The following is an 11,599-nucleotide window of genomic DNA, read 5'->3' as shown; positions in this document are numbered from 1 at the left end:
AGGGAGGGAGGGAGGGAGGGAGGGATGGATGGATGGATGGATGGATGGATGGATGGATGGATGGATGGATGATGGGTGGATGGATGTTGGGTGGGTGGGGCAGCGGGGCTCAGACACCGTTGCCCTCGCGTGCCGTGCCCTCTGTTGCCGCTGTCTCCCAATGCCAGATTTTCCAGGTTCAGGCAGACGGAGATGCAAATGCCTGTGTTAATGAGGGTGTCGTAGCATCCCTGTAATCCCATGCAGAGCCTGTGAATTATCACAAGTGTCTAGCCAAAGGATAAAGCACAGGAGGTTTCCAAAACAACATTCCCATAGTAGCGTCTCTTAAGCTGCCGGCGATATGTGCCTTCCAAGTAACCAGTGCATCTGGGTGATTAAAGCCTTCGCCTTTGTCTGAAACATCAGAACTGAATAGACACTTCCTCTGAGCTCTTTTAGATCTTTTTTGCTTATGGGTCATCAGTTATTTCTGTCTGCTTTTAATATATAAATCCTTTTGTTCTTTCTGATAGAACTTCATCTGTACAGAAGTAATTTGGTCTTTTCTGTAGAAGAATCTCATATATTTCTCGTTTTGTTTTCAGTCTATCAGACATCTCCAGAACTTGTTTGGCTTTCATTTCCTTGCCCTCCTTCACTATAAATACTTTCATGCATAAAGATAATACTCCTCTCATAAGCCTGTCGTGTACATTTGGCCAGTACTGTGACAGAGTGCTGCTTCAGGGCATGGGAACTTACATCTGTGACACATTATCACAAATAATCGCTTCTTAAGCATTTAAATAATTTTCATCCTTTTCTATGTTGTTATGGCACCTTTAACCCCATGGTGACCCCTCACCACCAAACTGCTGTTTTGCAGTAATGTAATTTAAAATCCTGTCATCACTTTATGATGTAAGATATAAATTTAGGGATTCTTGCATCTCAAAAGAAGGCCTGCAGGAATGAAGTATTTTTCTAAATCTATGAGAATGTTACTTAGCAGAGGACATTAGTTGGGGATCAGGGAAGAAGGAAAGTCAGCAGTGGAAAAGGATCAAGTCAGGCTTACTTGAGAACTGACATATCCATGTCCACAGGGCCTGGTAATGCACATCCAAGAGTGTCATGTGTGTTGATTTGTGCCCATACGAGACCACTGTGTGGGATAACATCTGGAAAACTGCATCCAGGTTTTGGGCCCCTAGACATAGCAGAGGGGCTGCCAGACTGGAGGGAGTCCCATGGAGGGCTGCATGATGGCTGGGAGCTGGTGTGGGAAGGTGGGCTGAGGGCACTGGGCTTGTTTAGCCTGGAGGAGAGAAGGCTTTGGGGCAAGGCTACAGTAGGGGGTTCACGGAAAGGGTGAGCAGCATTCCCATGTGTATGAGAAGGCTGCTGAGAAGATGGAGCCAGGCTCTTTATACAGAAGGGTGTGGCAGGAAGATGAGAGAGAATGACCAGGAGGTTCCAGGCTGAGGGAAAAATGCAATTTTTCGTGGTCATGGCAGAATTGGCACAGCAGCACGGGGATGTTGTAGAGTCTCTCCCCCAGAGGCTTCTGAGACAACCAGATAAGCCTCTGTTCAGGTGTGGATACAGTTTTAACTCTGCTGTGAGCAGAAGGTTGGGCTAGAGATCCCCTAAGGTCTTTTTCATCTTAATTGTGACTCTAATGTAAGAATAATAATTCAAAAAATACTTAAACAGTATGAAAAATATGGAATTTCTTAAGCAGTTTAACTGTGCTATCACCATAGTGGCAGAAACTCGCCCCAAAGAAGCCCAGAACATCTTTCCATGAACCTGGGCATGTTTGTCTTTCAAAACGTTCTTGGTACTGAAATACAAATAGACAATTAGACTTCTGCTGTGGTTCATTAGTACCATAGTTCATCATGTCATCAGTGTACTAAACATAAATGAAAAGTTCAATCCAAAATTCTATTTTTGCATTTTGTGTATGATGTATTTTGCTGTTGCAAGAATCGCAGAATCCTAGACTGGCCCATGGTAGGAAGGAATTGTAAAAATCATCTCATTCCAACCCTCCTGCACTGGGCAGAGGCACTTTCCACTAGGCCACATTGCTCCAAGCCCTGTCCAACCTAGCCTTGATATAGGCAGAGAGATTATTTGCCTTTCAGCTCTTTGTGCCTTATGAAATAACATTAATTTGTGACATATCAGGCAGAATAGAAATCAATTCTCATGGAGTGGATGATCTAATAAGTTGTTGTTACCATATATTTGGTGTTTGAGTACAGAATGTATTTTGCTTGGGTTTGTCTTTGGGAACAGAGGAGTAGTGACTAATAGGACTTCCTAGAACTCAAATTATCAAACATGAACAGTAATGCATGTCGTGACGTTCTGCCCATGTGTACAGAGGTAGTTCAGTGTGTTGATTAACATGTGCTAGTTTAATAGCTTATACTTTAATTTATTTTTCTTTTAAAGAATTTCATATTGGCTTTCCTGTAGAGTCGTGTTGTAACATAACTGCCTTTTGAAAATACAGTGATTAAGTCTTCAAGCTCAGGGAGAGATGTTATTTGCTGTGCATTTTTTAAATTCTGCCGCAGAAACAATATGACCTAAATATTTAATCAGGCTTAGTAGAATTGGCTTTTTTTATTGCTGCAGATTAATCTAGTTTCTCTGAGCTAATACACATGGCATGTATGTCTTCAAGACCTTTCTTTTTCTCAATAACGCTAAAGATTTATAGCTCTCATAAAATCTGGCATGTGCCAAGAGGAAGATTATGATTTACGATTACTTAAACTGGGAATTTTTCTTTTGAATCCTGTATATGCTGTTTCAGCCTAGGTTGTATTTGTAGAAGGGTTAGTGAACACTGGTTTTATACCACTTATCTATACCCTGTCCAGCTTGCTTCCTTTCTGTGTCATTAAAATGTTGGCCTGGTGCTGTTTACATTTTTGCCTTTGCCTATTTTAAAATAACAGTTGTTTTCACTAGAGAAAATATCAGCTTTCTAGTTTAAACAAATAAGTGGCTTTGCATGTTTTGCTTAGTGCTGTTGTCTTGTTCAAGTCTTAAATTTTGGATGGAAAAATGAATGTAAATATATAATGAATTTCCTCAGTTCTTGTTTTCAAACTCTTATTTTTGCTAGGCATTTAGTCTGTGACTGTAGCCTTATGTTCACTTCTTGAATTAATGTGGAGTTTGAGTTAAATCTTGGAAGTGATATGATCACCTAAACCAAAATAATTTCAGTGGCCAATTAGTATATTTAAATTTTCAGAGAAACTTTGGAAGAATCTTCAGCAAAGTCTTACTTATTTGCTGGTTTTACCATCTGCTGGTTTCACACAAGTTGCTTGGAGGGCTTCCACATGATCAGGGGGATAACTAAAGCTGCAGGAAGCTGTGACATCCTTTGTGCCATGGCATTCCCAGAGGGAAAACTGCATCCTGGTGTGCATCACACACAGCAAAAACAGTTGTTCAGGGGAGAGGATTATCCCACTTTGCTGAGCATTGTTGCAGTGTCATTTTGGGCACTGCGTGCAGTTCTGGACACACCATCTGAGAAAGATGTGAAGGTCCTTGGGTGCTTCCAGAGAAGGGTGACAAAGCTGGTGAAAGGGCTGGAAGGAGTGTCCTGTGAGGAGCAGCTGAAGAGTTTGGGCTGGCCTAGTTTGGAGAGAAGGAGGCTGAGGCGCAACCTCATTGCTCCCTGCAGCAGCTTCCTGAGGAAGGGAGTCACCTTTTCTCCCTGGAATCTAGTGATAGGAAGGGTGGGAATGGTTCAAAACTGCCCAGGTGAGGTTCAGACTGGACATTAGGAAGCATATTTTTACTGAGAGGTGGGTGAAACCCTGGTACAGCCTTCCTAGAGAGATGGTCCATCATGGAATCCCAGAATAGTTTGGGTTGGAAGGGACCTTTAGTCTTGTATCATTCCAACCCCCTGCCATGGGCAGGGACACCTCCCACTGTCCCAGGCTGCTCCAAGCCCTGTCCAGCCTGGCTTGGGCACTGCCAGGGATCCAGGGGCAGCCACAGCTGCTCTGGGCACCCTGTGCTAATGCTTTAGCATGGTTTAACTTGGTCGTCCATGAGCTGGTCAGGCAGTTGGACTAGAAAGTTATAGGTCCCTTCCTACTGAAAATATTTTCTTCTATTCACATGGCAACCTCCACCTTCCCTCTGGCTCTCCACATCAAGCTCCCATATGTTTTAAAGTGTGTCTTTGATGCTCTTGCTTAACTCCTGTCATCAGAGTACCTTTAGTGACTGGGGTAAGAAAAAGGAAATAAAACTTTTCTTTACGTTCATCGAATCTGCACTTAATTACAAATAAATGTAGATATGCTGGGTTAATTTTTGTATGTGTGTAGAAATGTGTGTTTCCCCTACCTGTACCTGGGTTTCAGGCAGTGAGCAGTGAGTACAGTAGAGGGTCTCAGCCTTCATTTTAACTACTTCTGGTTCAGACAAATTTAAAAAGCTCTCAGGCAGAGGACCAGGGTTCCAGGATTACAGAAGATTGGGGTAAATGGGTGAGAGTATTCTCACAGCAGTCAGATGAAGGCATTCACCTCTTGATGAGAACAGGGTGCCCTTGCAGGGTGGCAGAGGAAAGGACAGCTCAGAAGTTGGGGAGACTTAAAAGCAGGATCAATTATCCCTTTGAGCAAATTAACTTTTTTTTTTTCCCTAGGAGGTTGATATGGCTGACTAATGTGGTTTATTTGAGGTTTTTTTCCTTTTCTTTTTTTTTTCTTTTCTCTTCTCTTTTTTTCTTTTGTCAGCCAATACTGCAGCTTCCTCCCTGCCCTCTCTATACCAGCTGCTGGGAAAGATTAGACAGTGCCATGATCAGAGAAGGAATCACTGAGGGATGCCAGAAACATGAGAGGAAAAAATTCTCAGGTAGCAGGTAGTTTACAGGCTTCATCACAGATGTCAGGTTCTCTGTGCTGTCTCTTACAATACCAAATTACTTTAGGTATGTTTTTACTCCAAAATTCACATTATTGATGGTTATCAAGTGAGCATTTTTATGGTGGTTTTGGTGTTTTGTTCAATTTTTGTCTCTTTTAATTCTCCATCCTCAATGTGTAGTAGAGAAAATGAAAAATAAACAAGAAACCTATAAAAATACCTATGAGATTAAATCCTTGGAGCCTTCTAAATGCTGCTTTCTGACTTTATAAAGACTGAATTTGGTGCTTTGCCATGATTCTTGTCAGTTTTGAGCATCTTCTGTTATCTTAAAGATGTTGTTGGGTTTCCATGTTTATGTTTCCATCCAGCTGATATTCTGTAATCACAAAGGGTCCCAACTGATCCAGTATGAGAGATGGAGAACTACCAGACAGAAAGGATCCTGGCACTTTAGTCTCCAAAATACTGATGCTGACCTCTGTTGCTTTAGATCTGAAAGTTTTGGGTTTTGTGGCTTTCATGGCTGTTAAAGACAAAAAACTTCAATAACTTGAAGTTTTGATGGAGCATATGGAATTTTGTTCATAATTTAAACTTCTGTTGAATGTCACTGTGTATTTTGTGTAGTGAGAAGACAAGAAAAGAGTTTTATTATTTTCATTACCATAAATAGAGTGATAGTTTATTGTTATGTATGAATAGTTACCTTTTTTAGATTGGGATAACTCAAGTCCACCCAGATTCCCTGACAGAGTTTTATAGCAAGGCACTCTACCTTTAAGCTTTTAGAAATGGACACTGGTGTGTTGTTGTATCAGAATTCAAAATGTTGATCAGATGGATTTCTATATGAGGGGATTACAGTCTTTTGAAGTGGGATTTTAGTTCAGTGTGAGGTAGTTTTGTTTTCCAGGTAAACAGGATGCCTGACTAGCACACACGCGCGCGCACACACACACACACACACACACACACACACAGACACACCTGAAATCAAATATAATTGTCTTTATTGTTTGCAGTAGTGTTTTTCAAATATTTTAGTACTGCCTTGTAGTTGAAGATCACCTTTTGCTATGAAGTAAAAGAAATGTTCCCCATAAAATATGAAGAAAACAAAAATTTCAGTAAAAGTAGATGTAGCTGGAAACCTCATTTCTGGTGGATCAAGTAAGCTTATTTCAAACTCACAAGCAGTCAGTGAAAATTGATGTCAATGTCTCTTAATGTACATGGTCTTAAAGGAACTCTGCTCTTAAGCCTGGATTTTATTCTGGTTTACTTCAGAGGATTTAATAACAGAAATGCTTAGTCTTCAATTTGATGTAAGTTCTGCAGGTCCAAGTGGCTATGAAAGTCATGGAGTTATGGGATTGCATTGCTCTTGATGTGAGATAATGTCAAACTTCTCAGTAGGCTAGACCAGCTTTGAAAATAAGGAATGGCCTATGGAGGGCAGTGCTGCTGACGCTGTGTCACCCTGGGTGTGTCTCCAGCACCTCTGGGTGATGTTTTGGCAAAACTTCTCTTCCTCCACCACATGCTGTCACCTCACCCCATTGGTCAGTTAAGCCTGAATATGGTAATGGTGATTATGGGATCAAGTCCTGTTCTTCCCATTTATGGGGAATGTTGGCAGGGGTCAAAGATAGTTGCTCTCACTTTCTCTGTGGAGCCAGCCTGGCACAACTGGGGCTGTCCACCTGCACAGGAGCAGGCTCCAGGGACACCTCAGAGCCCCTGCCAGGGCCTCCAGGGGCTTCAGGAGAGCTGCACAGCCACTGGGGACAAGGCATGCAGGGACAGCAGCCAGGCAATGGCTTCCCAGGGCCAGAGGGCAGGGACAGATTTTGGGATCTTGGGAATTAGGAATTGCTGGCTGGGAGGGTGGGCAGGCCCTGGCCCAGGGTGCCCAGAGCAGCTGTGGCTGTCCCTGGATCCCTGGCAGTGCCCAAGGCCAGGCTGGATGGGGCTTGGAGCAGCCTGGGACAGTGGAAGGTGTCCCTGCCCATGGCAGGGGGTGGGGCTGGATGGTCTTTCAGGTCCCTTCCGACCCAAACCATCGTGGGATTCTACAATGGAAGACCCGTTCAATTTCTTGATAAATCTAACAAGATTGAATAGCTGGAAGGAGTTTTCTAGTAAGAGGCCTGGTTAAATATAATAAATGGTAACAGTGGACTTAGAACCATTTAAATCTTCAAAGCATCATCATTCTAAATTATGCTCTTTATTTTGGTTTTGGAAAAAAATATGTGGCCTCTCCAGGTAGATGGAAGAGCAGGCTTGTGGGTTGAGGGTTTTCTTTAGTATGGGACCCTGTAAATCCTTTATCTTGTCCATCCCTGGCCTATGGAATTAATAGAATAGACTGCCTTGCTCACAGTGTGCTGTGGTCAGGAAAGCAGAAAAGGCAGGAACACTTAAAAAGTGGCATCCTTGAGCTTCTTCATCTCCTGACAATTATCATGTCTGCAAATGAAGTTCCAAAAGGGATCTTGTGTTCTTAAACTTCCAGAGCAAATATAGGACTGATGTAATCCAGTAGTGAGTGTTGTTTAAAGCAAAGCAGAGGGAGGTTGAGAGGGAGGTTGGTTTTGGTGCAGTCTTGGGCTGCGAGTCCCACTGATTGCACCGATTGGTGGCACTGTTGGTGGCACTCTTTTTTTGTCCTGTTTTTTTCTCCGAGGTACACAAATGTCTCAGGAAAGAGCAGCCACATGTGACTGTGTCACATAGGGATTTACAGAGACGCTAGCCTGTAAAATGCAGGTAGTTGGGTGTATAACCCGTGGGCCAATTTTCCACCTATGATGCCATGAAACAATGGGGTTTTTTAATTTGGATGGAGCCTAGAGTTCAGGTGTTGTTGGTTCTTGCCAAAGTTAGCAGAAGAGACTTGGTTTCATAAATCTCCACGGGAAACTTTCCCAGTTTAGCACTCCATGGGTATGTCTGTCCTGGAGAGAGCTGTGTTCCCTGGCTGCAGGTGAGGACAGCAGAGCCTGGTAGGACCATCATGAGCTGATCTTTTTGTCTCTCAGTATATAGGGCCAGTTAAAGCACTTTCTGGACAACTTAGAATCACAGAATCATTAAGGTTGGAAAAGATTGCCAGGATTACCAAGTCCAGCTGTAAGATCACTGAGACACATCATCACATCACATCATCATACTTGGCACACCCTGGGCTGTGCACCATTATGCAGCGAAGTACTTTCTATACAAACCCTATAATAAAAGGTAGTTGAGGTTATATTTTCTATGTGCCTCAGAGTTTTCCAGTATGCAGTTTGTTGCAGGTGAACAACACGAATGAATTTATTTTTCTTTCCGTTATGAGTGGTAGGATATCCTGTGCATAGGCATAGGCAATATATCTCTTACTCAGGTGCATTCAGGGTTGCTTAATATCAATTTTAAATGTTTTATTGCTTGCTCTGTAGTTACTTCATAGAAGTGACTCTAGTTCTTTGTGGAAAAGCTAGCCAGGTCTTAATTGAGTAACTCTGTTATGATTAAGCATTGCATTTGAGCAACTAGAATTAAATACAGGAATGCTCTACCACTGAAATCCCAGACTACAAGAGCAATAACTCAGTATGATTTTTTCCTCTCTAAGTCAACTGTCAGTTTTGATGAGAGGTGGTTAAATTTTGTGAAATTCTTAGGTCTTTTTTAAAGGTAACCTTTGTAAATCAGGGGCCAGTCTCCTGCATTTATTGAGAGAGATAAAACTTCTCTTAAGATGATACTGGGAGCAGGGGGGAGGAGGGAGAGAAATCACACACACACCCAAAATAAGCCCAAATTCTTGTGTCTAATGTGTGAGACTTGGCAAATTCCCCGTGCAGCAGTGACAGAACCAGCGTGTGGGCACAGGGGCAAACAGATCCCTCTGTTTCTTGAAACTGTTTGTTTTATGTCAGACCGCTCCATTGCTTTCTTGGCATCTTCCATTGACTCTTGGCACAAAAGCCAGGGATGTTAAACCATGACTTAGCTTTCTTAAAGGAAAACACCTCTTTTTTCTGTTTTGTCTCCCTCTACCCTTGTCTTTCAGTTATACCTGCCGCCACTTGCGGAGATATGTGTATGTCTTGGACAAACTGTATTTCCCCCACTCCCACTGCTCTACGCTGCAGCATTGCTTCTCGACCCTCAGTGACAATGGAGAGGAACTCTTGTCTTTAACTTGTTCTCACATTCTCAGATCCTATGCTTCCAGGTTATTAACCTCTCCTCTCCATTTACTGCATGCTGCATGCCCTGTGACTGATCTGTGCATGTTTTCAGTTGACTGATGAATAATTTTAATTTCTAAGGGGATAGTTTGTGTCTTTCTGACATCCTTGATGTGTATTCTAAAAAGTGTGTTAGAAATGGGAGTCTACTAATGGTTTGGTTTGTCTTTTTAAATTTAGAATACAAATTCTTTGGCCTTTGGAAGCTTTAAATGCTTTTTATGTTAAAGGATTTTAATCCATTTCCAAAGCCTTGACATAAGAACTTGAGCTGTGATTCACAAAACTTCCATTGCAGTTGCATAGTTTGGAATTGGTGCAGAGGTTACATGCAAGTGTCTAATACTTCTTGACACCCATTGTTTTATTTGTAACGTTGTCTATATAATTTGCTTTTCAAGAGTAGAAATGATACAGCTTTTGCCTCAAGTTCAGGAAGTTTTCGTGGAAGTTAATCACAAGATTGTTTGTGCTGGAAAAGCCCTCTAAGATTGAGTCCAAACACTACCCAGCCCTGCCAAGGCCACCACTGACCCATGTCCCCAAGTGCCACATCTACACAGCTTTTAAGTCCCTCCAGAGATGGAGAATCCACCTCTACCCTGGGCAGCTGTGCCAGTGCCTGGCCACCCTTGGGGTTAAGAAATTTTTCCCAATATCCAACCTAAACCTCCCCTGACACAAGTTGAGTCCATTTCCTCTTCTGTTGATTGTTACTTGGGACAATTAAAGATCTCTCCTTTTTTGTATGTCTGATTCCTTTAAATTATACAGAATAAAAATTATGAGACTCCTTCAGCCCCAAATCCTTCTTTGTGATAGGGGATAATAGATGTTTTACAGAAACTGTAAAAAGGGTGAATTAAAAGTAAGTCCTACTTGCCATACCCAAAGGATTTCTCTTAGCTGTTTACTCCAAGTAAAAATTAATGTTTTACTATTTCATTGTTGATGCTGTGGATAATTAAATATATTAACCTAGTCCCTAGAAGCTTTGGGAAAACAAGGGAAAAATTGCGTGACAAAATTGATCAGAGCGTGGAAGGCATCCAGGGTGGAAATGCAGCTTCCCAGCTAAGCCAGCATACAATAGCAAGGGACCACACAGTAAACATAAGTAAAACCAGCTTGATTGTCAAGGGAAGAAAATATGGCATGCAAGCTGAAATAGCTCTTTTTGTACAAAAGAAAAAAATTATAGTAGTACATAATGATGGAGAATTACTGTGAAGATCTCAACAGGACATGAAAATCTAGCTGTCCCAGGGGCATTCTCCAGATTAATTTGGAACAGGGACATGGTATTAAAGTAGCCAAAAGCCTGAGATTTCAAAGGCTTATTTAAAAATGAATACTACTAATAAGTGTAGTCTACACTACAGTCTTCTTTCAGATGTAATGTTTTACATGTAGAAATGATATCCTGAAAATGTAAAATAAATAGTGTAATTCTTCCAGCTTGTTTCCATGAAATTTTGGTAATTCTGTACAGCAACAGCACTACACATTGAGCTGACAAAATCACCCATGGGAGGCTGAGTGCTTCTCTGTGGATATTGCATCTTTCAGGTGTTCTGTGGATGAAAATAAGCACTGATAATACTGTATGTGTTTCCATGTAACAAGCTTGTGAAGTTTTTAGAGCAAAAACATTCATCTAGTTACTCCCCACTTACCACAACTGATGGAGATATTTTTTACTGGTATCACTTTCTGAAATGGGGCTTATGCATCAGCTGAGGTATATTAGAGTACATCAATCTGGGAGATTGTAAAATCTCAGATTTTCATTGCAGGTTATCTTTTTCTGAGATGTGAAAAGAACAGAGGATTTGAAATAGAAATTGCTGCTGTAAAAATATAGAGGTAGCTGTTTTTTATGGCTAATTCTCTATTGTTGTTTTGATATTGGATGATTAGAGAAGTATAGTCAGGAAATTTGCCTGTCTAAGTCTGTAAGTAGCATCGAATACAACAAAATAATTGAGGTGTCAAAAGCTTTTTGTTTGTATCCATGCATCCATCCTCTGTTAAGTACTACAGTGTTTTATTGTGTGATCAGCCCGTTTAGAGAAGAGATGGAATTTACAAATTACTAAAGGCAGAGGATAATTAATTATGATGATTCATAAATCACCATCCCACCATCCACTATTCTTGGCAAAAAATATAAATTTTAGTCCAGAGCAGAAGGTCTCTAATGGTGCTTTGATACCCACAGATGGTGTTGCCTGTCTTTGTACTTACCAAAAAATTACAGTTTTTATTACTATTTTGGGAGATTTTATGTGCAAATATATTAACGTTTGCATTAAACATGTTCAAAAGCAGCGTGGGCAGCAGGGCAGGGGGATCCTGCCCCTGTGCCCCTGGGCTCAGGTGAGAGCCCACCTGCAGAGCTGCCCCAGCCCTGGCTCCAACAGCACAAGGAGCTGGAGCTGCTG

General features: G+C 41.6%; 1 protein-coding gene across 6 annotated transcripts in view; it reads left to right on the top strand.

Moving 5' to 3' along the window:
• Window positions 1-11,599, top strand: part of DYM (dymeclin) — a 198,948-nt gene that overhangs the window by 96,358 nt on the left and 90,991 nt on the right. For 4 of the 6 annotated variants that reach the window (XM_031059633.1, XM_031059632.1, XM_031059631.1 and 1 more), the window contains one exon: window positions 8,975-9,139. The exons of the other annotated variants lie outside the window; for them this stretch is intronic. In XM_031059633.1, the coding sequence (XP_030915493.1) occupies window positions 8,975-9,139 (165 nt within the window). The remainder of the gene's footprint in view (window positions 1-8,974; window positions 9,140-11,599) is intronic. 6 annotated transcript variants of the gene reach the window in all.

This window comes from Geospiza fortis, unplaced genomic scaffold (assembly GCF_000277835.1).
Source record: "Geospiza fortis unplaced genomic scaffold, GeoFor_1.0 scaffold488, whole genome shotgun sequence".
Taxonomy (NCBI): Eukaryota; Metazoa; Chordata; class Aves; order Passeriformes; family Thraupidae; genus Geospiza; species Geospiza fortis.
The sequence above is the reverse complement of the archived record's forward strand: the minus strand, read 5'-3'. Positions and strand labels throughout refer to the sequence as shown.